Source organism: Salmo salar, chromosome ssa15 (genome assembly GCF_905237065.1).
Source record: "Salmo salar chromosome ssa15, Ssal_v3.1, whole genome shotgun sequence".
Classification (NCBI taxonomy): Eukaryota; Metazoa; Chordata; class Actinopteri; order Salmoniformes; family Salmonidae; genus Salmo; species Salmo salar.
In genome coordinates, this window is record NC_059456.1 from 106396981 (window position 1) to 106422784 (window position 25804).

The following is a 25804-nucleotide window of genomic DNA, read 5'->3' on the forward strand; positions in this document are numbered from 1 at the left end:
GAGTTAATAATTACCTGATTAATTTAATCACGTAATTATAAACAGTTAATCATTCAATGAGCTGCAGTCACCTTAATCAATCCGACGTCACGACAACCCTTAACCTTGTTCTGAACACCTCCAATACAAAGGTCATGTGGTTTGGTAAGAAGAATGCCCCTCTCCCCACAGGTGTGATTACTACCTCAGAGGGTTTAGAGCTTGAGGTAGTCGCCTCATACAAGTACTTAGGAGAATGGCTAGACGGTACACTGTCCTTCTCTCAGCACATATCAAAGCTGCAGGATAAAGTTAAATCTAGACTTGGTTTCCTCTACCGTAATCGCTCCTCTTTCACCCCAGCTGCCAAACTAACCCTGATTCAGATGACCATCCTACCCATGCTAGATTACGGAGACGTAATTTATAGATCGGCAGGTAAGGGTGCTCTCGAGCGGCTAGATGTTCTTTACCATTCGCCATCAGATTTGCCACAATTGCTCCTCATAGGACACATCACTGCACTCTATACTCCTCTGTAACCTGGTCATCTCTGTATACCTGTTGCAAGACCAACTGGTTGATGCTTATTTATAAAACCCTCTTAGGCTTCACTCCCCCCTATCTGAGATATCTACTGCAGCCCTCATCCTCCACATACAACACCCGTTCTGCCAGTCACATTCTGTTAAAGGTCGCTGCAGCCAGCGACTGGAATGAGCTGCAACAAACACTCACACTGGACAGTTGTATCTCAGTCTCTTCATTCAAAGACAATCATGTCACTCTTACTGACAGTTGTGGCTGCTTTGCGTGATGTATTGTTGTCTCTACCTTCTTGCCCTTTGTGCTGTTGTCTGTACCCAATAATGTTTGTACCATGTTTTGTGCTGCCACCAGGCTGTATCACATCAAGCCGTGATTGTGAGTCTCATAGGGCGGCGCAGGTTTGGCTGTCATTGTAAATATGAATTTGTTCTTAACTGACTTGCCTAGTTAAATAAAGGTTAAATAAAAAAATGTATAAATAAAAATGTGTTGTCATGTGTTGCTGCCATGCTATGTTTTTGTCTTAGGTATATCTTTATGTAGTTTTGTGTTGTGTTGTCTCTCTTGTCGTGATGTGTGTTTTGTCCTATATTTGTATTTTTAATCCCAACCCCGCAGGAGGCCTTTTGCTTTTTGGCCATCATTGTAAATAAGAATTTGTTCTTAACTGACTTGCCTAGTTAAATATCTCTACCTACACTATCGGTCAAAAGTTTTAGAACACCTACTCATTCAAGACTGAAGAGTTTTTAATTTATTTGTACTATTTTCTACATTGTAGAATAATAGTGAAGACATCAAAACTATGAAATAACACATATGGATTCATGTAGTAACCAAAAAAGTGTTAAACAAATCAAAATATATTTGAGATTTCATATTCTTCAAACAGCCACCCATTGTCTTGATGACAGCTTTGCACACTCTTGGCATTCTCTCAACCAGCTGCATGAGGTAGTCACCTGGAATGCATTTCAATTAACAGGTGTGCCTTCTTAACTTGTTATGGATAGGGGGCAGTATTTTCACGGCCGGATAAAAAACGTACCCGATTTCATCTGATTATTACTCCTGCCCAGAAACTAGAATATGCATATAATTATTAGCTTTGGATAGAAAACACTCCAACGTTTCTAAAACTGTTTGAATGGTGTCTGTGAGTATAACAGAAGTCATTTGGCAGGCCAAAACCTGAGAAGATTCCAAACAGGAAGCGCCCTCTCTGACTATTTCTTGGCCTTCTTGATCATCTCTATCCAAAACAGGGGATCTCTGCTGTAACGTGACATTTTCTAACGCTCCCATAGGCTCTCAGAAGGCGCCAGAACGTTGAATGATGACTTTGCAGGCCATGGCTGAAAAACAGTAGCGCATTTGGATAGTGGTCGATCTGAGAACAATGAGACTAGGGGCGCGTGCACGAGACGACTCCATGTTTTTATTTTTTCGTCTTTGAACGAAAACAGGGTTTCCCGGTCGGAATATTATCGCTTTTTTACGAGAAAAATTGATTTTAAACAGCGTTTGACATGCTTCGAAGTACGGTAATGGAATATTTTTTAAAAAATTGTCACGAAACGCGCCGGGCGCGTCACCCTTCTTTACCCTTCGGATAGTGTCTTGAACGCACGAACAAAACGCCGCTATTTGGATATAACTATGGATTATTTGGAACCAAACCAACATTTGTTATTGAAGTAGAAGTCCTGGGAGTGCATTCTGACGAAGAACAGCAAAGGTAATCCAATTTTTCTTATAGTAAATCTGAGTTTGGTGAGTACCAAACTTGGTGGGTGTCAAAATAGCTAGCCATGATGGCCGGGCTATCTACTCAGAATATTGCAAAATGTGCTTTCACCGAAAAGCTATTTTAAAATCGGACACCGCGATTGAATAAAGGACTTCTGTATCTATTATTCTTAAAATAATTGTTATGTTTTTTGTGAACGTTTATCGTGAGTAATTTAGTAAATTCACCGGAAGTGTTCGGTGGGAATGCTAGTTCTGAACGTCACATGCTAATGTAAAAAGCTGGTTTTTGATATAAATATGAACTTGATTGAACAAAACATGCATGTATTGTATAACATAATGTCCTAGGAGTGTCATCTGATGAAGATCATCAAAGGTTAGTGCTGCATTTAGCTGTGGTTTTGTTTTTTGTGACAATGAATCCCATTACCGGGCAGGGATCCCCAGAGGTTTTAAGCTGGTTGAGAGAATGCCAAGAGTGTGCAAAGCTGTAATCAATGCAAAGGGCTTTGAAGAATCTAAATATATTTTGATTTGTTTAACACTTTTTTGGTTACTACATGATTCCATATGTGTTATTTCCTAGTTTTGATGTCTTCACTATTATTTGACAATGTAGATGTAACGGTCGTTGTACGTAGTGGACCAAGGCACAGCGGGTTGAGTGCTCATAATGACTTTTATTGAACACAAACAAAACAAGAAAACAATCGAACGAAAAAAAAAATAAACACAAAATAAACCCCCCAAACTAAAGGGAGGGAAGGGAGGGTGGCTGCCGTCAACGACGGTTCCCGTGCTACACCCCCCCTCCCCAACCCTCAGGCTCTGGCCTTAGTCCCCCACCTAACCTACTGTGGAGGTGGCTCAGGCTCTGGCCTTAGTCCCCCACCTAACCTACTGTGGAAGTGGCTCAGGCTCTGGCCTTAGTCCCCCACCTAACCTACTGTGGAGGTGGCTCAGGCTCTGGCCTTAGTCCACCACCTAACCTACTGTGGAGGTGGCTCAGGCTCTGGCCTTAGTCCCCCACCTAACCTACTGTGGAGGTGGCTCAGGCTCTGGCCTTAGTCCACCACCTAACCTACTGTGGAGGTGGCTCAGGCTCTGGCCTTAGTCCCCTACCTAACCTACTGTGGAGGTGGCTCAGGCTCTGGCCTTAGTCCCCCACCTAACCTACTGTTGAGGTGGCTCAGGCTCTGGCCTTAGTCCCCCACCTAACCTACTGTGGAGGTGGCTCAGGCTCTGGCCTTAGTCCCCCACTTAACCTACTGTGGAGGTGGCTCAGGCTCTGGCCTTAGTCCCCCACCTAACCTACTGTGGAGGTGGCTCAGGCTCTGGCCTTAGTCCCCCACCTAACCTACTGTGGAGGTGGCTCAGGCTCTGGCCTTAGTCCACCACCTAACCTACTGTGGAGGTGGCTCAGGCTCTGGCCTTAGTCCACCACCTAACCTACTGTGGAGGTGGCTCAGGCTCTGGCCTTAGTCCCCCACCTAACCTACTGTGGAGGTGGCTCAGGCTCTGGCCTTAGTCCCCCACCTAACCTACTGTGGAGGTGGCTCAGGCTCTGGCCTTAGTCCCCCACCTAACAGGTCCACCCCCGCTGAATACCTCTGGCTGAGGCACGTCGCTGTAGACCTCGGGCTGAAGCTCTTCGCTGTAGACCTCGGGCAGAAGGACGACTCTGGGAGCTCCGGACTGCAGTGCGACTTTGGGAGCTCTGGACTGTAAGGCAACTCTGGCTGCGCCGGTTCCGTACTGTAGGGCAACTCACTCGGTTCCGGACTGTGGGCCGTCTCACTCGGTTCCGGACTGTGGGCCGACTCACTCGGTTCCGGACTGTGGGCCGACTCACTCGGTTCCGGACTGTGGGCCGACTCACTCGGTTCCGGACTGTGGGCCGACTCACTCGGTTCCGGACTGTGAGCCGTCTCACTCGGTTCCGGACTGTGGGCCGTCTCACTCGGTTCCGGACTGTAGGCCGTCTCACTCGGTTCCGGACTGTGGGCCATCTCTGGACGGGGCACTGTTTCCGGACACTCTGGACGAGGCACTGTTTCCGGACACTCTGGACGGGGCACTGTTTCCGGACACTCTGGACGGGGTACTGTCGTCGGAAGCTCTGGACGGGGACTGCGCACTGGAAGCCTGATGCGTGGGGCTGGTACTGGAGGTACCAGACTGGAGACACGCACCTCAGAGCTAGTGCGAGGAGCAGGAACAGGACGAGTTGGACTGGGCTGACGCACTGGAGGCCTGGTGCGTGGTGCTGGCTTAGGATGTGCCAGACTGGAAACACGCACCTCAAGGCTAGTGCGAGGAGCAGGAGTAGGACGAGCTGGACTGGGCTGACGCACTGGAGGCCTGGTGCGTGGGCCTGGTACTGTCTTCACCAGACGGCTAGCACGCACCTCAGGACAAGTATGGAGAGCTGACTCAGGTGACGTCAATTTTAGGACACACTCCGTAGGGCGAATGTTGTGCCTAAAACACCAACACAGCAGCTCTCTCATAGTTTTCTCCTCCAATTTTCCCATCAACTCCTTTACAGTCTCTGCTTCGCTCACCTCCAATTTTACCCCGACTGGCTCTGGTTCCATCCTCGGCTCCGCCGATCTGTCCGTGTGCCCCCCCCCAATATTTTTTATTGGTGCTGCCTCTCAGGCTTAAATGCCAACCGTGTGTATAGAGCCTCATACCCGGCGCCGCTCCGCCTTGGCTGCCTCTATCTCCTCCGGTGGGCGACGATATTCCCCAGCCTGGTGCCATGACCCAGCCCCGCCCAGGATCTCCTCCCATGTCCAAGTTTCCGTATAGTCCACATAATTCTTCTGTTGCTCCTTACCCCGCTGCTTGGTCCATTTGTGGTGGGAAGTTCTGTAACGGTCGTTGTACGTAGTGGACCAAGGCGCAGCGGGTTGAGTGCTCATAATGACTTTTATTGAACACAAACAAAACAAGAAAACAATCGAACGAACAGGATTGCAGGCTAAAACACACAGCTATGCAAACAACAACTTCCCACAAAGGGACAGGTGAAAACAGGCTACCTCAGTATGACTCTCAATCAGCAACAACGATGTACAGCTGTTCCTGGGCTATATAAATAAATTTGATTTGATTTTGATTTGATACTGTATAATCTATCTGATCATCTCTAATGTAGGCTAGATGAATCAACTAGTTAGATATATCATCTCTAATGTAGGCTAGATGAATCAACTAGTTAGATATATCATCTCTAATGAAGGCTATCATCTCTAATGTAGTCTAGATGAATCAACTAGTTAGATATATCATCTCTAATGTAGGCTATGTCAACTAATAATATATCATCCTAATGAAGGCTATCATCTCTAATGTAGTCTAGATGAATCAACTAGTTAGATATATCATCTCTAATGTAGGCTAGATGAATCAACTAGTTAGATATATCATCTCTAATGTAGGCTAGATGAATCAACTATTAGATATATCATCTCTAATTAGGCTAGATGAATCAACTAGTTAGATATATCATCTCTAATGTAGGCTAGATCGATCAACTAGTTAGATATATCATCTCTAATGTAGGCTAGATGGATCAACTAGTTAGATATATCAGTTGATCATCTCTAATGTAGGCTAGATGAATCAACTAGTTAGATATATCATCTCTAATGTAGGCTAGATGGATCAACTAGTTAGATATCTCATCTCTAATGAAGGCTAGATGAATCAACTAGTTAGATGTATCATCTCTAATGAAGGCTAGATGAATCAACTAGTTAGATATATCAGTTGATCATCTCTAATGTAGGCTAGATGAATCAACTAGTTAGATATATCATCTCTAGTGTAGGCTAGATGAATCAACTAGTTAGATATATCATCTCTAATGTAGGCTAGATGAATCAACTAGTTAGATATATCAGTTGATCATCTATAATGTAGGCTAGATGAATCAACTAGTTTAGATATATCATCTCTAATGTAGGCTAGATGGATCAACTAGTTAGATATATCATCTCTAATGTAGGCTAGATGGATCAACTAGTTAGATATATCATCTCTAATGAAGGCTATCATCTCTAATGTAGGCTAGATGAATCAACTAGTTAGATATATCATCTCTAATGTAGGCTAGATGAATCAACTAGTTAGATATATCATCTCTAATGTAGGCTAGATGAATCAACTAGTTAGATATATCATCTCTAATGTAGGCTAGATGAATCAACTAGTTAGATATATCATCTCTAATGTAGGCTAGATGAATCAACTAGTTAGATATATCATCGCTAATGTAGGCTAGATGAATCAACTAGTTAGATATATCATCTCTAATGTAGGCTAGATGAATCAACTAGTTAGATATATCATCTCTAATGTAGGCTAGATGGATCAACTAGTTAGATATATCATCTCTAATGAAGGCTATCATCTCTAATGTAGGCTAGATGAATCAACTAGTTAGATATATCATCTCTAATGTAGGCTAGATGAATCAACTAGTTAGATATATCATCTCTAATGTAGGCTAGATGAATCAGCTAGTTAGATATATCATCTCTAATGTAGGCTAGATGAATCAACTAGTTTAGATATATCATCTCTAATGTAGGTTAGATGAATCAACTAGTTAGATATATCATCTCTAATGTAGGCTAGATGGATCAACTAGTTAGATATATCATCTCTAATGAAGGCTATCATCTCTAATGTAGGCTAGATGAATCAACTAGTTAGATATATCATCTCTAATGTAGGCTAGATGAATCAACTAGTTAGATATATCATCTCTAATGTAGACTAGATGAATCAGCTAGTTAGATATATCATCTCTAATGTAGGCTAGATGAATCAACTAGTTAGATATATCATCTCTAATGTAGGCTAGATGAATCAGCTAGTTAGATATATCATCTCTAATGAAGGCTATCATCTCTAACGTAGTCTAGATGAATCAACTAGTTAGATATATCATCTCTAATGTAGGCTAGATGAATCAGCTAGTTAGATATATCATCTCTAATGTAGGCTAGATGAATCAGCTAGTTAGATATATATATATACTTTTATCTTTACATAGTTGAATGTGCTGACAACAAAATCACACAAAAATAGTCAATGGAAATCCAATTTATCAACCCATGGAGGTCTGGATTTGGAGTCACACTCAAAATTAAAGTGGAAAACCACACTACAGGCTGATCCGACTTTGATGTAATGTCCTTAAAACAAGTCAAAATGAGGCTCAGTAGTGTGTGTGGCCCCCACATGCCTGTATGACCTCCCTACAACGCCTGGGCATGCTCCTGATGAGGTGGCGGATGGTCTCCTGAGGGATCTCCCCCAAGACCTGGACTAAAGCATCCGCCAACTCCTGGACAGTCTGTGGTGCAACGTGGCGTTGGTGGATGGAGCGAGACATGATGTCCCAGATGTGCTCAATTGGATTCAGGTCTGGGGAACGGGCGGGCCAGTCCATAGCATCAATGCCTTCCTCTTGCAGGAACTGCTGACACACTCCAGCCACATGAGGTCTAGCATTGTCTTGCATTAGGAGGAACCCAGGGCCAACCGCACCAGCATATGGTCTCACAAGGGGTCTGAGGATCTCATCTCGGTACCTAATGGCAGTCAGGCTACCTCTGGCGACCACATGGAGGGCTGTGCGGCCCCCCAAAGAAATGCCACCCCACACCATGACTAACCCACCGCCAAACCGGTCATGCTGGAGGATGTTGCAGGCAGCAGAACGTTCTCCACGGCGTCTCCAGACTCTGTCACGTCTTTCACATGTGCTCAGTGTGAACCTGCTTTCATCTGTGAAGAGCACAGGGCGCCAGTGGTGAATTTGCCAATCTTGGTGTTCTCTGGCAAATGCCAAACGTCCTGCACGGTGTTGGGCTGTAAGCACAACCCCCACCTGTGGACGTCGGGCCCTCATACCACCCTCATGGAGTCTGTTTCTTTCCGTTTGAGCAGACACATGCACATTTGTAGCCTGCTGGAGGTCATTTTGCAGGGCTCTGGCAGTGCTCCGCCTGCTCCTCCTTGCACAAAGGCAGAGGTAGCGGTCCTGCTGCTGGGTTGTTGCCCTCCTACGGCCTCCTCCACGTCTCCTGATGTACTGGCCTGTCTCCTGGTAGCGCCTCCATGCTCTGGACACTACGCTGACAGACACAGCAAACCTTCTTGCCACAGCTCGCATTGATGTGCCATCCTGGATGAGCTGCACTACCTGAGCCACTTGTGTGGGTTGTAGACTCCGTCTCATGCTACCACTAGAGTGAAAGCACCGCCAGCATTCAAAAATGACCAAAACATCAGCCAGGAAGCATAGGAACTGAGAAGTGGTCTGTGGTTACCACCTGCAGAACCACTCCTTTATTGGGGGTGTCTTGCTAATTGCCTATAATTTCCACCTGTTGTCTATTCCATTTGCACAACAGCATGTGAAATGTATTGTCAATCAGTGTTGCTTCCTAAGTGGACAGTTTGATTTCACAGAAGTGTGATTGACTTGAAGTTACATTGTGTTGTTTAAGTGTTCCCTTTATTTTTTTGAGCAGTGTATATAGTACCTGCAAAACACCAGTCTCAATGTCAACAGTGAAGAGGTGACTGCAGGATGCTAGCCTTCTAGGCAGAGTTGCAAAGAAAAAGCCATATCTCAGACTGGCCAATAAAAAGAAAAGATTAAGATGGGCAAAAGAACACAGACACTGGACAGAGGAACTCTGCCTAGAAGGCCAGCATCCCGGAGTCGCTTCTTCGCTGGGAAAATGCCATTTACTCTCCTCCCTCGTGACACACGCTGACCATTGATCCATCTCCCTCCTTCGATCTCCATGTGGTTATGTAACTCTGTGCCCTCCGGCAATCAGGCTTATCTTGCCATCCAACTCTCTGATTCTGAGGGGTTGGGTTAAATGTGGAGTACACACTTTGGTTGAATGCATTCAGTTGTACTACTGACTAGGTATCCCCCTTTCCTTCCTCCTCCCTCCATTTCATCTCTCCTTCCTCCTCCCTCCATCTCATCTCTCCTCACTCCATTTCATCTTTCTTTCCTCCTCCTTCCATCTCATCTCTCCTCCCTCCATCTCATCCCTCCTTCCTCCTCCCTCCATCTCATCTCTCCTCCCTCCATCTCATCTCTCCTTCCTCCTCCTTCCATCTCATCTCTCCTCCCTCCATCTCATCTCTCCTCCCTCCATCTCATCTCTCCTCACTCCATCTCATCTCTCCTTCCTCCTCCCATCATCTCATCTCTGCTTCCTCCTCCCTCCATCTCATCTCTCCTCCCTCCATCTCATCTCTCCTCACTCCATCTCATCTCTCCTTCCTCCTCCCATCATCTCATCTCTGCTTCCTCCTCCCTCCATCTCATCTCTCCTCCCTCCATCTCATCTCTCCTTCCTCCTCCCATCATCTCATCTCTGCTTCCTCCTCCCTCCATCTCATCTCTCCTCCCTCCATCTCATCCCTCCTTCCTCCTCCCTCCATCTCATCTCTCCTCCCTCCATCTCATCCCTCCTTCCTCCTCCCTCCATCTCATCTCTCCTCACTCCATCTCATCTCTCCTTCCTCCTCCCATCATCTCATCTCTCCTTCCTCCTCCTTCCATCTCATCTCTCCTCCCTCCATCTCATCTCTCCTTCCTCCTCCTTCCATCTCATCTCTCCTCACTCCATCTCATCTCTCCTTCCACCTCCCATCATCTCATCTCTGCTTCCTCCTCCCTCCATCTCATCTCTCCTCCCTCCATCTCATCTCTCCTCACTCCATCTCATCTCTCCTTCCTCCTCCCATCATCTCATCTCTCCTTCCTCCTCCTTCCATCTCATCTCTCCTCCCTCCATCTCATCTCTCCTCACTCCATCTCATCTCTCCTTCCTCCTCCCATCATCTCATCTCTGCTTCCTCCTCCCTCCATCTCATCTCTCCTCCCTCCATCTCATCTCTCCTCACTCCATCTCATCTCTCCTTCCTCCTCCCATCATCTCATCTCTCCTTCCTCCTCCCTCCATCTCATCTTTCCTCCATCTCATCTCTCCTCCCTCCATCTCATCAGGTAACAAGACTGAGGTTCTACTGGAGACCAGCTCTGGTTGTGTAGAAGTCTTTAACACACACACACACTCCGTCGCTCATCACACACACACACACACACACACACACACACACACACACACACACACACTCTCCCTCTCTCATCTCACCCCCCCCTCTCGTTTCACATACCCACTCACGGTGCTGGTTCAAGGTTGATGAGGTTGTCATTTTTTGACAACATATATCAAGATAAAGATGAGACAGCACAGTCTGTCCTCCTTCTCTTTGTGTGGTAACCAGGGACAGACCTGAATCCTAATCAGAATTCTGTTCCTCAGGGCCGGCTCATCTAAGGTCACAGCAGTGCGTGTGTGTCATCACAACGTGTGATCGATGATCCATCGCAGGATAGTTCACCACTCTTGTTCTGCAGCCAAAAGATGGACAGAATAAGGAAGAAATTAAGGAGTGTTTTATACTCTCAACACAGTGATTTACATTCCTATATCGCTCATCTTTTTTTCCTCCAAATCTAATGTCTCCCTTCCTTTCTGCTGGTTCTATATATCTAAGAAGACAGGGGAAAATCATGTTTTCTACTTCTAGCTCCCTCTGTCCCTCCTCTGTCTCTCTCCTCTGTCTCTCCTCTCTCTCTCCTCTGTCTCTCTCCTCTCCTCTCCTCTCCTCTCCTCTCCTCTCCTCTCCTCTCCTCTCCTCTCCTCTCCTCTCCTCTCCTCTCCTCTCCTCTCCTCTCCTCTCCTCTGTCTCTCTCCTCTGCCTCTCTTCTGTCTCTCTCCTCTGTCTCTCTCCTCTGTCTGTCTCTCTGCCTCTCCTCTGTCTCTCTGTGGTCATTCTGCTTCAGTGCTCATTGCTGCAGCATTCTGTAATAGAGGAAACCCATCCCCCAACAGAGCCACTGCGACACACTCTCAATGCCCCTCCCTCCCTCCCTCCCTCCCTCCCTCCCTCCCTCCCTCCCTCCCTCCCTCCCTCCCTCCCTCCCTCCCTCCCTCCCCAACCCTCCATCCTGTCCTGCCTCTCTCAGCCTCTCTTGCTCTCCCTCCTTTCCTGTCGGTATCTAACCCCCCTCTCCCCCCTCCCCCTGCCCCCCTCCCTGCTCTCCTCTTTCCGTTTGTGACGGAGGTAAATCTCCCTGCTTGATGCTGATGGTTTGGGCCTGTACATGTTGTTGTTCATCCAGCCTCCCATCATTCCACGGAGAGAAACAGAGAGTCTCTTTTGAAATGGTCTATTTCTCCATCACTCCCTCGTTCGTTCGGGACCGGATCGTGTCGGCATTTCTAATCTAAATCATCTGTTCTGATTTCTGGTTGGTCGATCTACATTAAGGGGACAGAACCACAGCAGTCTGCTGCTAGCAGCGGAAAGGTGAAGAACCATCTATAGACTCTTACATATGTTTGCATTGCATTCATGCTGTGATATTGTTTAGCGTTGCGTAGCTTTTTTTTTCTTCAAACCATTGACAGATGCTTTTAATATTTTCTTTCCGTTAGATAGAAGTAATTGTTTGAGTATGGGATTATGCGTTCATAAATCCTCAGTGTATCTTTGTGTAGTACCCTTCATACACCACTGTGGTCTATCTGTCTGTCTCTCTCTTTATGATTCATTACTGTGTGTCTGTCTCTGTACTGTCTGTCTGTCTCTGTACTGTCTGTCTGTCTCTGTGATTTAAGTACTGTCTGTCTGTCTGTCTCTGTACTGTCTGTCTGTCTCTGTACTGTCTGTCTATCTCTGTACTGTCTGTCTGTCTCTGTGATTTAAGTACTGTCTGTCTGTCTGTCTCTGTACTGTCTGTCTGTCTCTGTACTGTCTGTCTGTCTCTATGATTTAAGTACTGTATGTCTGTCTCTGTACTGTATGTCTGTCTCTGTACTGTACTGTCTGTCTGTCTCTGTACTGTCTGTCTGTCTCTGTACTGTCTGTCTGTCTCTGTACTGTCTGTCTGTCTCTATGATTTAAGTACTGTCTGTCTGTCTCTCTCTGTACATTGTTTTATATATATATATATATATATATATATATATATATATATCAGATACATACAGAACCTTCGGAAAGTATTCAGACCCTTTGACTATTTCCACATTTTGTTGTTCGATCTTGAATTTAAAATTGCTTCGATTTAGATTTTTTTTTTTGTGTCACTGGCCTACACACAATACCCCATAATGTCAAAATGGAATTAGGTTTTTTTCGAAATGTTTACAAATGAATTAAAAACTGAAATGTCTTGTCAATAAGTACTCAACTCCTTTGTTATGGCAACATTTACCTGGAGTTAACTCTGCAAATAACACTGCTTGGTGATTTGAAAAGTCATTATCAATTGATCAATAATATAATAATAATTGCAGCAAAAATCTTTATCTTTAATTTACAATCTGTAGAAACTATGAGAATTGAAAGGTTCAGAGCTTTTGGTGAAACATCACAGCACAGTTGAAAAATATATGGCAAATAGAAATCCAATATGGATGGTGTTAAGAGATAGACGGGAGGAGTTGAATGGAGCTGAAGGTTGAGACTAATAACAACAAGAAACAAAAAAACGAATGTAAAATATACTGTGCCTGTAAAACGCATATAGGTTCAAACTTTTGTAAAACAGCGCAGTTAATAAATATATGACAAATAGATATCAAACTGGATGGTCTTCAGAGATAGATGGGAGAGGTTGATGGTAGCTCAAGGTTGGGATTAAAAACAAACAAAAGATAAATATTGGAAAACACATTGTCTGTAAAATGTATATAGTATGTACTGTAAATGTGATGTTAAATGTTTGTTTTATTTTTGAGTAAATTTTTGCAAACATTTTCGAAAAAACATGTTTTTGCTTTGTCATTATGGGGTATCGTGATGTCATTATGGGGTATTGTGATGTCATTATGGGGTATCGTGATGTCATTATGGGGTATCGTGATGTCATTATGGGGTATTGTGATGTCATTATGGGGTATCGTGATGTCATTATGGGGTATCGTGATGTCATTATGGGGTATTGTGATGTCATTATGGGGTATTGTGATGTCATTATGGGGTATCGTGTGTAGATTGATTTAGAAACAGTTTTTGTAATACATTTTACAATAAGGCTGTAACAAAATATGGAAAAGGTCAAGGGGTCTGAATACTTTCAGAATGCACTGTATAACCAGGAAGTAGAAGCCTAAGTGTTGGTGTCCGTTAGTTTACTCTAATTAGGGGAGGGGTGGTAGGGTTAGGGGAACATAATAAAGTAAATAAGTCTAAATAAGTAAAATAAAAATGTGCTTAACAAGTCACATAATAACTTGCATGGCCTCACTCTGTGTTCAATAACAGTGTTTGATATAAAAAAAATTATGACTACCTCATCTCTGTACCCCACACATACAATTATCTGTAAGGTCCCTCAGTCGAGCAGTGAATTTCAAACACAGATTCAACCACAAAAGGAGATTTTCTAATGCCTCTCAAAGGGCACCTATTGGTAGATGAAAATAAAGAAAAAGCAGACATTGAATATCCCTTTGAGCATGGTGAAGTTATTCATTACACTTTGGATGGTGTATCAATACACACAGTCACTACAAAGATACAGGCGTTCTTCCTAACTCAGTTGCCGGAGAGGAAGGAAACCACTCAGGGATTTTACCATGAGGCCAATGGTGACTTTAAAACAGTTATGGAGTTGAATGGCTGTTTTTTATTTTTATTTTATTTCACCTTTATTTAACCAGGCAGGCTAGTTGAGAACAAGTTCTCATTTGCAACTGCGACCTGGCCAAGATAAAGCAAAGCAGTTCAACACATACAACAACACAGAGTTACACATGGAATAAACAAACATACAATCAATAATACAGTAGAAAATCTATATACAGCATGTGCAAATGAGGTATGATAAGAGAGATAAGGGAATAAATAGGCCATGGTGGCGAAGTAATTACAATATAGCAATTAAACACTGGAATGGTAGGATGAGCAGAAGATGATGTGCAAGTTGAGATACTGGGGTGCAAAGGAGAAAGATAAATAAATAAATACAGTATGGGGATGAGGTAGATTGGATGGGCTATTTACAGATGAGCTATGTACAGGTGCAGTGATCTGTGAGCTGCTCTGACAGCTGGTGCTTAAAGCTAGTGAGGGAGGTAAGAGTCTCCAGCTTCAGAGATTTGTTTTGTTGAATGGCTGTGATAGGAGAAAACTGAGAATGGATCAACAACATTATAGTTAATCCACAATACTAACCTAATTGACAAAAGAAGGAAGCCTGTGCAAAATAACAATATTCCAAAACATACATCCTGTTTGTAACAAGGCACTAAAGTAATACTGCAAAAATAATGTGGCAAAGCAATTCACTTTTTGTCCAGAATACAAAGTGTTATGTTTGGGGCAAATCCATTACAACACATTACTGAGTACCACTCTCTTTATTTTCAAGCATAGTGCATCATGTTATGGGTATTCTTGTAATCGCTAAGGACTGAGGAGTTTTTCAGGATAAAAATGAAATGGAATGGAGCTAAGCACAGGCAAAATCCTAGAGTAAAACCTGGTTCAGTCTGCTTTTCACCAGACACTGGGAGATGAATTCACCTTTCAGCAGGACAATAACCTAAAACACAAGTCCAAATCTACACTGGAGTTTCTTACCAAGAAGACAGTGAATGTTTTGACTTTTTATCGGCTTGAAAACTATGGCAAGACCTGAAAATGGTTGTCTAGCGATGATCAACAACCAATTTGACAGAGATTTAAGAATTTTGAAAATAATAATGGGCAAATGTTGCACAATCCAGGTGTGGAAAACTCTTAGACACTTACCCAGAAAGCCTGTAATCGCTGCCAAAGGTGATTCTACAAAGTTCTACAAAGACATGTTTTCACATTGTCAATATGAGGTATTGTGTGTAGATGGGTAAAAAAAATATATATTAATCCATTTTGAATTCAGGCTGTAACACAACAAAATGTGGAATAAGTCGAGGGGTGTGAAAACTTTCTGAAGGCACTGGATACTATGGAATGAACTAATTTAAATTTCCCTGCCATATTGTTGATATTGTTATTGTTGCTATTGTTGTTGTTGTTATTACTGTTCTTGATATTGTTGTTGTTGTTCTTACTGTTGTTCCTATTTTTGTTGTTGTTCTTACTGTTGTTGATATTGTTGTTGTTGCTATTGTTGTTGTTGTTCTTACTGTTGTTGATATTGTTGTTGTTCTTACTGTTGTTGTTGTTATTACTGTTGTTGATATTGTTGTTGTTGTTATTGTTGTTGCTGTTCTTACTGTTGTTGATATTGTTGTTGTTGTTATTGTTGTTGTTGTTATTACTGTTCTTGATATTGTTGTTGTTGTTCTTACTGTTGTTCCTATTTTTGTTGTTGTTCTTACTGTTGTTGATATTGTTGTTGTTGTTATTGTTGTTGCTGTTCTTACTGTTGTTGATATTGTTGTTGTTGTTATTGTTGTTGTTGTTATTACTGTTGTTGATATTGTTGTTGTTGTTATTACTGTTGTTCCTATTTTTGTTGTTGTTATTACTGTTGTTGATATTGTTATCTCTTCCCTGACCCCACTTCTCAACCATCCCGTTCTCCCCCTCAGTACTTATGGCGATGACCCCCCACACCGCTGAGGTAGCTCGTCTCTACCAGACAGAGTTTATCCGTAGCGCCCGGGCGGTGGGCGTCCTCTGGGCTGTGTGCACCCTCTGCTTCGCCATCATCGAGGTTGTCATCCTAATACAGCCCTCCTGGGTGGGCACCAGAGAGGTTCACTACCAGGGAGGGGGCCCCGTGCCAAAGACAGGCACCCTGGGACTGTTCGAGGTAGGTGTGTCTCATTTAAAAAGGTTTTAAGTCCTCAACTGAGGAAGTGAGTTCAACTTGACTATGGTCCTGACTAAACAACAAGCCATTTTTTTTTTATCAGTTGAAAGTGTCTTACATAGAGACATACAGTATTAAAAGCCCTATAATACGACATTAAAGGGAAAGTTCCTGTAGACTTCCAGTCATTACGCTAACGCTAGTTAGCAATGGATGCGGAGACTTCCTTAAACTTCCTTCAAACTGCTGGCAGAGACATAAAAATGGTATCCATGAATTAATCTGATTCAGGGTAGGTAAAAAAAGGGCTTCATTGTCAAAATGTTGCACTATCCATTTAAGACACATATCTGCTTTTAACTGTAAATGTCGCGCTATCCCTTTAAGACACATACGTCTGCTTTTAACTGTAAATGTCGCGCTATCCCTTTAAGACTCATAGGTCTGCTTTTAACTGTAAATGTCGCGCTATCCCTTTAAGACTCTTACGTCTCCTTTTAACTGTAAATGTCGCGCTATCCCTTTAAGACTCATACGTCTCCTTTTAACTGTAAATGTCGCGCTATCCCTTTAAGACTCATACGTCTCCTTTTAACTGTAAATGTCGCGCTATCCCTTTAAGACTCATACGTCTGCTTTTAACTGTAAATGTCGCACTATCCCTTTAAGACTCATATGTCTGCTTTTAACTGTAAATGTCGCGCTATCCCTTTAAGACTCATACGTCTGCTTTTAACTGTAAATGTCGCGCTATCCCTTTAAGACTCATACGTCTGCTTTTAACTGTAAATGTCGCGCTATCCCTTTAAGACTCATGCGTCTGCTTTTAACTGTAAATGTCGCGCTATCCCTTTAAGACTCATACGTCTGCTTTTAACTGTAAATGTTGCGCTATCCCTTTAAGACTCTTACGTCTGCTTTTAACTGTAAATGTCTCGCTATCCCTTTAAGACTTTTACATCTGCTTTTAACTGTAAATGTCTCGCTATCCCTTTAAGACTCATACGTCTGTTTTTAAATGTAAATGTCGTGCTATCCCTTTAAGACTCATACGTCTGTTTTTAAATGTAAATGTCGTGCTATCCCTTTAAGACTCATATGTCTGTTTTTAAATGTAAATGTCGCGCTATCCCTTTAAGACTCTTATCTCTGCGTTTAACAGGTAATAAAGCATACTTTAACTAAAGTGTTACAGTAGCACCCAACCCTGATGTTTGCCACTGTGTTTGTAGGTGTGTGTGGAGTCTGACTGGCCGGTCCCAGAGTGTCGTGGCTCCCTGAGCACTCTGACCCCTCTCCCAGCCTTCCAGTCCCCTGCTGTGCTGGTTTGCATGTCCCTGACCATGGTCTGGAGCAGCGTCGGCTGCCTCTCGCTCTTCAGATTCTGCAACGCCGCCACCGTCTACAAAATCTGTGCTTGGCTGCAGCTTACTGCAGGTACACAACATTATATCTCTATAAAGACAATGACCTTGAGATTGACCTTGAGATTGACCTTGAGATTCGCCCTTTAAACAGCTGAACAAAATCCTGATTTTTGACTACCATGTGTTGTATTATGGTGTGTAATTATTATATGGCAATTTTAAATACATATTTCCTTTCTGGAAAAGGATTATAAAGTTATATTCTATTTCTGTGCATGTTTCTGCCCGGCTATAGCCTGGATCCTGACTACACTGTGTTTTTCATCCTCTCTAAGGGTCCTGCCTGGCTCTAGCCTGGATCCTGACTACACTGTGTTTTTCATCCTCTCTAAGGGTCCTGCCTGGCTCTAGCCTGGATCCTGACTACACTGTGTTTTTCATCCTCTAAGGGTTCTGCCTGGCTCTAGCCTGGATCCTGACTACACTGTGTTTTTCATCCTCTCTAAGGGTTCTGCCTGTCTCTAGCCTGGATCCTGACTACACTGTGTTTTTCGTCCTCTCTAAGGGTTCTGCCTGGCTCTAGCCTGGATCCTGACTACACTGTGTTTTTCATCCTCTCTAAGGGTTCTGCCTGTCTCTAGCCTGGATCCTGACTACACTGTGTTTTTCATCCTCTCTAAGGGTTCTGCCTGGCTCTTGCCTGCGTGCTGTTCCCTGACTCGTGGGATTGTGCGGACATGCGGGACCTGTGTGGTGATGGGGTGACCAGTTTCTCCTCTGGAAACTGCTCTGTGCACTGGGCCTTTGTCCTGGCCCTGTTGGGGGTCTTGGATGCTGCCATCCTGGCCACTCTGGCCTTTGTACTGGGCAACCGACAGGACGCTCTGCTTCCAGAGGACACCAAGGATGGTGAGAATAGCACAATATACTACAATATCCATAATGCCTTGTGTAACATATCCTCTTATTCCTGTTATTGTTATTGACCGTACGCTTGTTTTACTCCATGTGTAACTCTGTGTTGTTGTTTTTGTCACACTGCTTTGCTTTATCTTGGCCAGGTCGCAATTGTAAATGAGAACTTGTTCTCAACTAGCCTACCTGGTTAAATAAAGGTGAAATAAAATAAAAATGTAAAATTAAAAAATTCTACTCATATGTCCCGATAGCAAGGACGGTGAGGATAGCATTTGTAGTCAAACACATCACACACATCACATCTCCACAGTTTGTTGTTGTTGTTACAGCCTGAATTTAAAATGGATTTACATGTTGTGTCACTGGCCTAAACACAATACCGCATAACGTCAAAGTGGATTTATGTTTTTAAGACATTTTTACAAATTAATTGAAATGAAAAGCTGAAATGTCTTGAGTCAGTAAGTATTGGCAAGCCTAACTAAGTTCAGGAGTAAAAATGTGCCTAACAATATGTTGCATGAACTCTGCGTGCAATAATAGTGTTTAACAAGATTTTTGAATGACCCCCAAACATACAGTTATCTGTAAGGTCTCTCAGTCGAGCAGTGAATTTCAAACACAGATTCAACCACAAAGACCAGGTAGGTTTTCCAAAGTCTCACAAAGGAGGGCACCTATTGGTAGATGGGTACAAATAAAAAAAAAAGCAGCCATCTTTGAGCATGGTGAAGTTATTAATTACACTTTGGATGGTGTATCACTACACCCAGTCACTACAGAGATACAGGCGTCCTTCCTAACTCAGTTGCGGGAGAGGAAGGAAACTGCTCAAGGATTTCACCATGAGGCCAATGGTGACTTTAAAACAGTTTCAGTGTTTAATGACTGTGATAGGAGAAAACTGAGGATGACATTCATCAGAAACTTCCTTCATTCACCGTGGAGCTTTGTCCACCAAACTGATCAGAAAATGTTTCTAGCATGTTACGTAGCCGAGTAATGAATTATTTTGCTCTTCACTCGCGTAGTAGCCTAGGCTACGCATTATCTAATGTCGGTTGCTAATGATAAAGAACAGAACATCTGTCCCTTCTGTCAGTGTGCACAAGGAAGCAGGAGGGTCGAAGTCAGGCGCAGCAGACACAAGTCCGTGAACACACATAACTTTAATAATTATCCACACGTTGCCAAGAAAACAGATAAGGCAGGGCAAGGCAAAACAAACGCCCAAACAAACAGCCCGCACGCAGCTTAGGGACGCAGCCCACAAACACGCTGCACCAAAACCCACAGGCAGAGGTAAAAAAAAACACCTGTACCTCTGAACAAAACACCTGTACCTCTGAACAAAACACCTGTACCTCTGAACAAAACACCTGACAACAAATAATCACTCACACAGCACAACCTACACAGAACGACTAAATACCTTCCCCCACTAATGAACTAATACTGAACAGGTTCCAACTAAACTAGACCTGACCGACAGAAAGTAAAAGAGGATCGGTGGCAGCTACTTGGCCGGCGACGACGATCGCAGAGCGCCGCCCGGGCGAGGAGGGGCGCCACCTTCCGTCGATGTTGTGACACCTTCAGACTGTAACAACCCTCTTGTCTAATGTTGGTTACTAATGGTAAAGAACAGACATCTGTCCCTTCAGACTGTAACAACCCTCTTGTCTAATGTTGGTTACTAATGGTAAAGAACAGACATCTGTCCCTTCAGACTTTAACAACCCTTGTGTTTCTTGTCTTCCCTCTACAGTGACTGGGTTTCTGCTGTCTGCATAGACTGGCTGGTCCCCATTCTGTGTTTTATATATATATATATATAGGTGAGGCTTCTCAGTCACTTACGATATGTGTCCGATAAGATAGCCCTCCAGTCTGCTCAGATTTTTATTTGGTTTTCTACATTTGAAGTTGTTTGGATATTGAATTTGGGGTAATTTTATGAAAATGTAATTACTTGACTCACTCTTTCCTCTCTCTCTCTCTAACTCCCCCCGTATTTCTATCTATCCCCTCATTATTTTCATGTCCCTCACTCTTTCCTCTCTCTCTCTAACTCCCCCCGTATTTCTATCTATCCCCTCATTATTTTCATGTCCCTCACTCTTTCCTCTCTCTCTCTAACTCCCCCCGTATTTCTATCTATCCCCTCATTATTTTCATGTCCCTCACTTTCCTCCCTCTCTCTCATTATTTTAATGTCCCTCACACTTTCCTCTCTCTCTCATTATTTTAATGTCCCTCACTCTTTCCTCCCTCTCTCATTATTTTAATGTCCCTCACTCTTTCCTCTCTCTCTCATTATTTTAATGTCCCTCACTCTTTCCTCCCTCTCTCTCATTATTTTAATGTCCCTCACTCTTTCCTCCCTCTCTCTCATTATTTTAATGTCCCTCACTCTTTCCTCTCTCTCTCTCATTATTTTAATGTCCCTCACTCTTTCCCCTCTCTCATTATTTTCATGTCCCTCACTCTTTCCTCTCTCTCTCATTATTTTCATGTCCCTCACTCTTTCCTCTCTCTCTCATTATTTTAATGTCCCTCGCTGTTTCCTCCCTCTCTCATTATTTTCATGTCCCTCGCTGTTTCCTCTCTCTCTCATTATTTTAATGTCCCTCACTCTTTCCTCTCTCTCTCATTATTTTAATGTCCCTCACTCTTTCCCCTCTCTCATTATTTTCATGTCCCTCACTCTTTCCTCTCTCTCTCATTATTTCATGTCCCTCGCTGTTTCCTCTCTCTCTCATTATTTTAATGTCCCTCACTCTTTCCTCTCTCTCTCATTATTTTAATGTCCCTCACTCTTTCCTCCCTCTCTCTCATTATTTTCATGTCCCTCACTCTTTCCTCCCTCTCTCTCATTATTTTAATGTCCCTCACTCTTTCCTCTCTCTCTCTCATTATTTTCATGTCCCTCACTCTTTCCTCTCTCTCATTATTTTCATGTCCCTCACTCTTTCCCCTCTCTCATTATTTTCATGTCCCTCGCTGTTTCCTCCCTCTCTCTCATTATTTTCATGTCCCTCACTCTTTCCTCCCTCTCTCTCATTATTTTAATGTCCCTCACTCTTTCCTCTCTCTCTCTCATTCTTTTCATGTCCCTCACTCTTTCCCCTCTCTCATTATTTTCATGTCCCTCGCTGTTTCCTCCCTCTCTCTCATTATTTTCATGTCCCTCACTCTTTCCTCTCTCTCTCATTATTTTAATGTCCCTCGCTGTTTCCTCCCTCTCTCATTATTTTAATGTCCCTCACTCTTTCCTCCCTCTCTCATTATTTTCATGTCCCTCACTCTTTCCTCTCTCTCTCTCATTATTTTCATGCCTCTCACTTTCCTCTCTCTCTCATTATTTTCATGTCCCTCGCTGTTTCCTCCCTCTCTCTCATTATTTTCATGTCCCTCACTCTTTCCTCTCTCTCTCATTATTTTAATGTCCCTCGCTGTTTCCTCCCTCTCTCTCATTATTTTCATGTCCCTCACTCTTTCCTCCCTCTCTCTCATTATTTTAATGTCCCTCGCTGTTTCCTCCCTCTCTCTCATTATTTTCATGTCCCTCGCTCTTTGGGTCCTTACTACGCTGTGTTGTCTTTCCTGTTCTCTTCTGGAACCTTCCCCTTGTTTCCTCCCGTCTTCATTTTCTCTCTTTCCTCCCATGATGTCCTCCTCTATCCATCTTCATTGGGTCAATAAACACGCTAGAGGAAGAACCCTCTGACTCCTCCCCCTTGGTATTACATCACCATGCATATCCTGGTTACATAATGTCCCTGCATGGAAACGGTCACCTGGCAACAGTAGACCTGCAGCAGTGAGGACAATCTCCTGGATGTTTTAAACCGTTGAGAGGCTACTGGTGCTGGACTACGGAGGAGGGAAGATGGTGACACACCGAGATATTGGACATTAGTGATGTTACAGTTCATTTATGACGGATAATATACAGATATATTTCTCAATGTTCAGTGTTTGAGGGACAGTGTCTTGTAGGCTTGTAGGAATCATGTTTTTAATGTTGTTTGTCCCCTTTAATATGAGAGAATATTTTAGCCTTATTTCCATATCCCCGCCTGAGGGAGGCTAGATGTGATGAGGATGCTTGTGAAAAGCATTTCTTGTAGAGTTTTTTTTGTCTTAACTTTATAGAATAGTATACCCTTCTTTTTTTTTTATCGGTGTAAATATATATTTTTTTGTATTAAATGCCTTTGTGTTTATACTGAGCCTGATATTGAGTAATTTGTCAAATTCTGTTATTGTGTGCATGTTTAAATGTAGTGCCATTTCCAGTAAATATGTGAGATACTGTATTTCTTTGTTTGTGTATTGTGTATTGCCTGTACTGCCTGGGATAAGAAGGCAACACTCACTCTACAACACAATATTCAAACATATTCCATCTCGAAACGCAACAGACAGAGAAATCATGTTTTCACATCAAATTTCATTACTGTGATCCACTTTTGCGAAAATATAGTGCACCAGATATGTATTTTTGTACAAGGTTTTTAACTGCACCTATTGACTAAGCGACAACAACAAACGGTAAACACTGTTTGTCTTCACAAACATACTAAATCATGACAAAAACAAATATACAAAGGAGTGAAGGGCTGGGGGTAGGTGGGGTGTGGAGCTGTAAGTTGCACATCCAGTATACAGTGTGTTTTTCATGGGCAGTACAGTACTGTGTTATCCAGTATACAGTGTGTTTTTCATGGGCAGTACAGTACTGTGTTATCCAGTATACAGTGTGTTTTTCATGGGCAGTACAGTACTGTGTTATCCAGTATACCGTGTGTTTTTCATGGGCAGTACAGTACTATGTTATCCAGTATACAGTGTGTTTTTCATGGGCAGTACAGTACTGTGTTATCCAGTATACCGTGTGTTTTTCATGGGCAGTACAGTACTGTGTTATCCAGTATACAGTGTGTTTTGCATGGGCAGTACAGTACTGTGTTATCCAGTATACAGTGTGTTTTTCATGGGCAGTACAGTACTGTGTTATCCAGTATACAGTGTGTTCTGCATGGGCAGTACAGTACTGCGTTATCCAGTATACAGTGTGTTTTGCATGGGCAGTACAGTACTGTGTTATCCAGTATACAGTGTGTTTTTCATGGGCAGTACAGTACTGTGTTATCCAGTATACAGTGTGTTTTGCATGGGCAGTACAGTACTGTGTTATCCAGTATACAGTGTGTTTTGCATGGATAGTACAGTACTGTGTTATCCAGTATACAGTGAGTTTTTCATGGGCAGTACAGTACTGTGTTATCCAGTATACAGTGTGTTTTTCATGGGCAGTACAGTACTGTGTTATCCAGTATACAGTGTGTTTTTCATGGGCAGTACAGTACTGTGTTATCCAGCATGCAGTGTGTTTTGCATGGGCAGTACAGTACTGTGTTATCCAGTATACAGTGTGTTTTGCATGGGCAGTACAGTACTGTGTTATCCAGTATACAGTGTGTTTTGCATGGGCAGTACAGTACTGTGTTATCCAGTATACAGTGTGTTTTTCATGGGCAGTACAGTACTGTGTTATCCAGTATGCAGTGTGTTTTTCATGGGCAGTACAGGACTGTGTTATCCAGTATACAGTGTGTTTTTCATGGGCAGTACAGTACTGTGTTATCCAGTATACAGTGTGTTTTTCATGGGCAGTACAGTACTGTGTTATCCAGTATGCAGTGTGTTTTTCATGGGCAGTACAGGACTGTGTTATCCAGTATACCGTGTGTTTTGCATGGGCAGTATAGTACTGTGTGTGTGTGTGTGTGTAAAGCCACTGGAAAAGCAGAAGGGGAAGACAACCATAGAATTAGAATGATTATTATATTACTATGCAGAGAATCACTCTCCAAAGCAAGATAGCAAAGTCAGGATACGTTTAGCCTCTAGCCATGGTAGCAAGCCAGGATAGGTTGTCATGGCAGCAGATTCAGGACGCGTTGACAATATATCCATGGCCAGGTTGTTGTTTGAATACTCTAGAGCCTTGAACTGTTCAAACCTGGAGTTGGTCCTTAATATAGATAGCAGAGGACATCACAGACAAGAACCATCTAATTGCAACCATATACTAATGGGCTAGGGGCTAGGGGTTGATTTGACCATATACTAATGGGGCAAGGGGTTGATTTGACCACATACTAATGGGCTAGGGGCTAGGGGTTGATTTGACTATATGCTAATGGACTAGGGGTTGATTTGACCATATACTAATGAGGCTAGGGGTTGATTTGACCATATACTAATGGGGCTAGGGGTTGATTTGACCATATACTAATGGGCTAGGGGTTGATTTGACCATATGCTAATGGACTAGGGGTTGATTTGACCATATACTAATGGGGCTAGGGGTTGATTTGACCATATACTAATGGGCTAGGGGTTGATTTGACCATATACTAATGGGCTAGGGGCTAGGGGTTGATTTGACCATATGCTAATGGACTAGGGGTTGATTTGACCATATACTAATGGGCTAGGGGTTGATTTGCCCATATGCTAATGGACTAGGGGTTGATTTGACCATATACCAATGGGCTAGGGGTTGATTTGACCATATGCTAATGGGCTAGGGGTTGATTTGACCATATACTAATGGGCTAGGGGTTGATTTGACCATATGCTAATGGTCTAGGGGTTGATTTGACCATATACTAATGGGGCTAGGGGTTGATTTGACCATATACTAATGGGGCTAGGGGTTGATTTGACCATATACTAATGGGGCTAGAGGCTAGGGGTTGATTTGACCATATACTAATGGGACTAGGGGCTAGGGGTTGATTTGACCCTATACTAATGGGGCTAGGGGCTAGGGGTTGATTTGACCCTATACTAATGGGGCTAAGGTTGATTTGACCATATACTAATGGGGCTAGGGGTTGATTTGACTATATGCTAATGGCAGAGGGGCTAGGGGTTTATTTGACCATATGCTAATGAGGCTAGGGGTTGATTTGACTATATGCTAATGTCTAAGGGGTTGATTTGACCATATACTAATGGGCTAGGGGTTGATTTGACCATATACTAATGGGGCTAGGGGTTGATTTGACCATATACTAATGGGCTAGGGTTTGATTTGACCATATACTAATGGGGCTAAGGGTTGATTTGACCATATGCTAATGGGCTAGGGGTTGATTTGACCATATACTAATGGGCTAGGGGCTAGGGGTTGATTTGACCATATGCTAATGGTCTAGGGGTTGATTTGACCATATACTAATGGGCTAGGGGTTGATTTGACCATATGCTAATGGACTAGGGGTTGATTTGACCATATACTAATGGGGCTAGGGGTTGATTTGACCATATA

General features: G+C 43.1%; 1 protein-coding gene across 4 annotated transcripts; it reads left to right on the top strand.

The window, feature by feature from the left end:
- Positions 1-11433: 11433 nt before the first annotated feature.
- Positions 11434-22778, top strand: lhfpl4b (LHFPL tetraspan subfamily member 4b). Of its 4 annotated transcripts, none has more exons than XM_045695211.1 (6): positions 11434-11709; positions 15948-16171; positions 17404-17608; positions 18220-18447; positions 20225-20294; positions 22173-22778. In XM_045695211.1, the coding sequence occupies exons 2-5, from the start codon at positions 15953-15955 to the stop codon at positions 20248-20250; spliced, it is 678 nt and encodes a 225-aa protein (XP_045551167.1). In that variant the 5' UTR covers positions 11434-11709; positions 15948-15952; the 3' UTR covers positions 20251-20294; positions 22173-22778.
- The last annotated feature ends 3026 nt before the right edge of the window (positions 22779-25804 follow it).

What these genes read in the sequence shown, in the direction of transcription:
- lhfpl4b (XM_045695209.1), top strand. Translation starts at nt 15,953, where the DNA reads ATGGCGATGACCCCCCACACCGCTGAGGTAGCTCGTCTCTACCAGACA. An exon ending in GCACCCTGGGACTGTTCGAG is followed by an intron (nt 16,172 to 17,403) that starts GTAGGTGTGTCT and finishes CTGTGTTTGTAG; the next exon opens with GTGTGTGTGGAGTCTGACTG. An exon ending in TTGGCTGCAGCTTACTGCAG is followed by an intron (nt 17,609 to 18,219) that starts GTACACAACATT and finishes ATCCTCTCTAAG; the next exon opens with GGTTCTGCCTGGCTCTTGCC.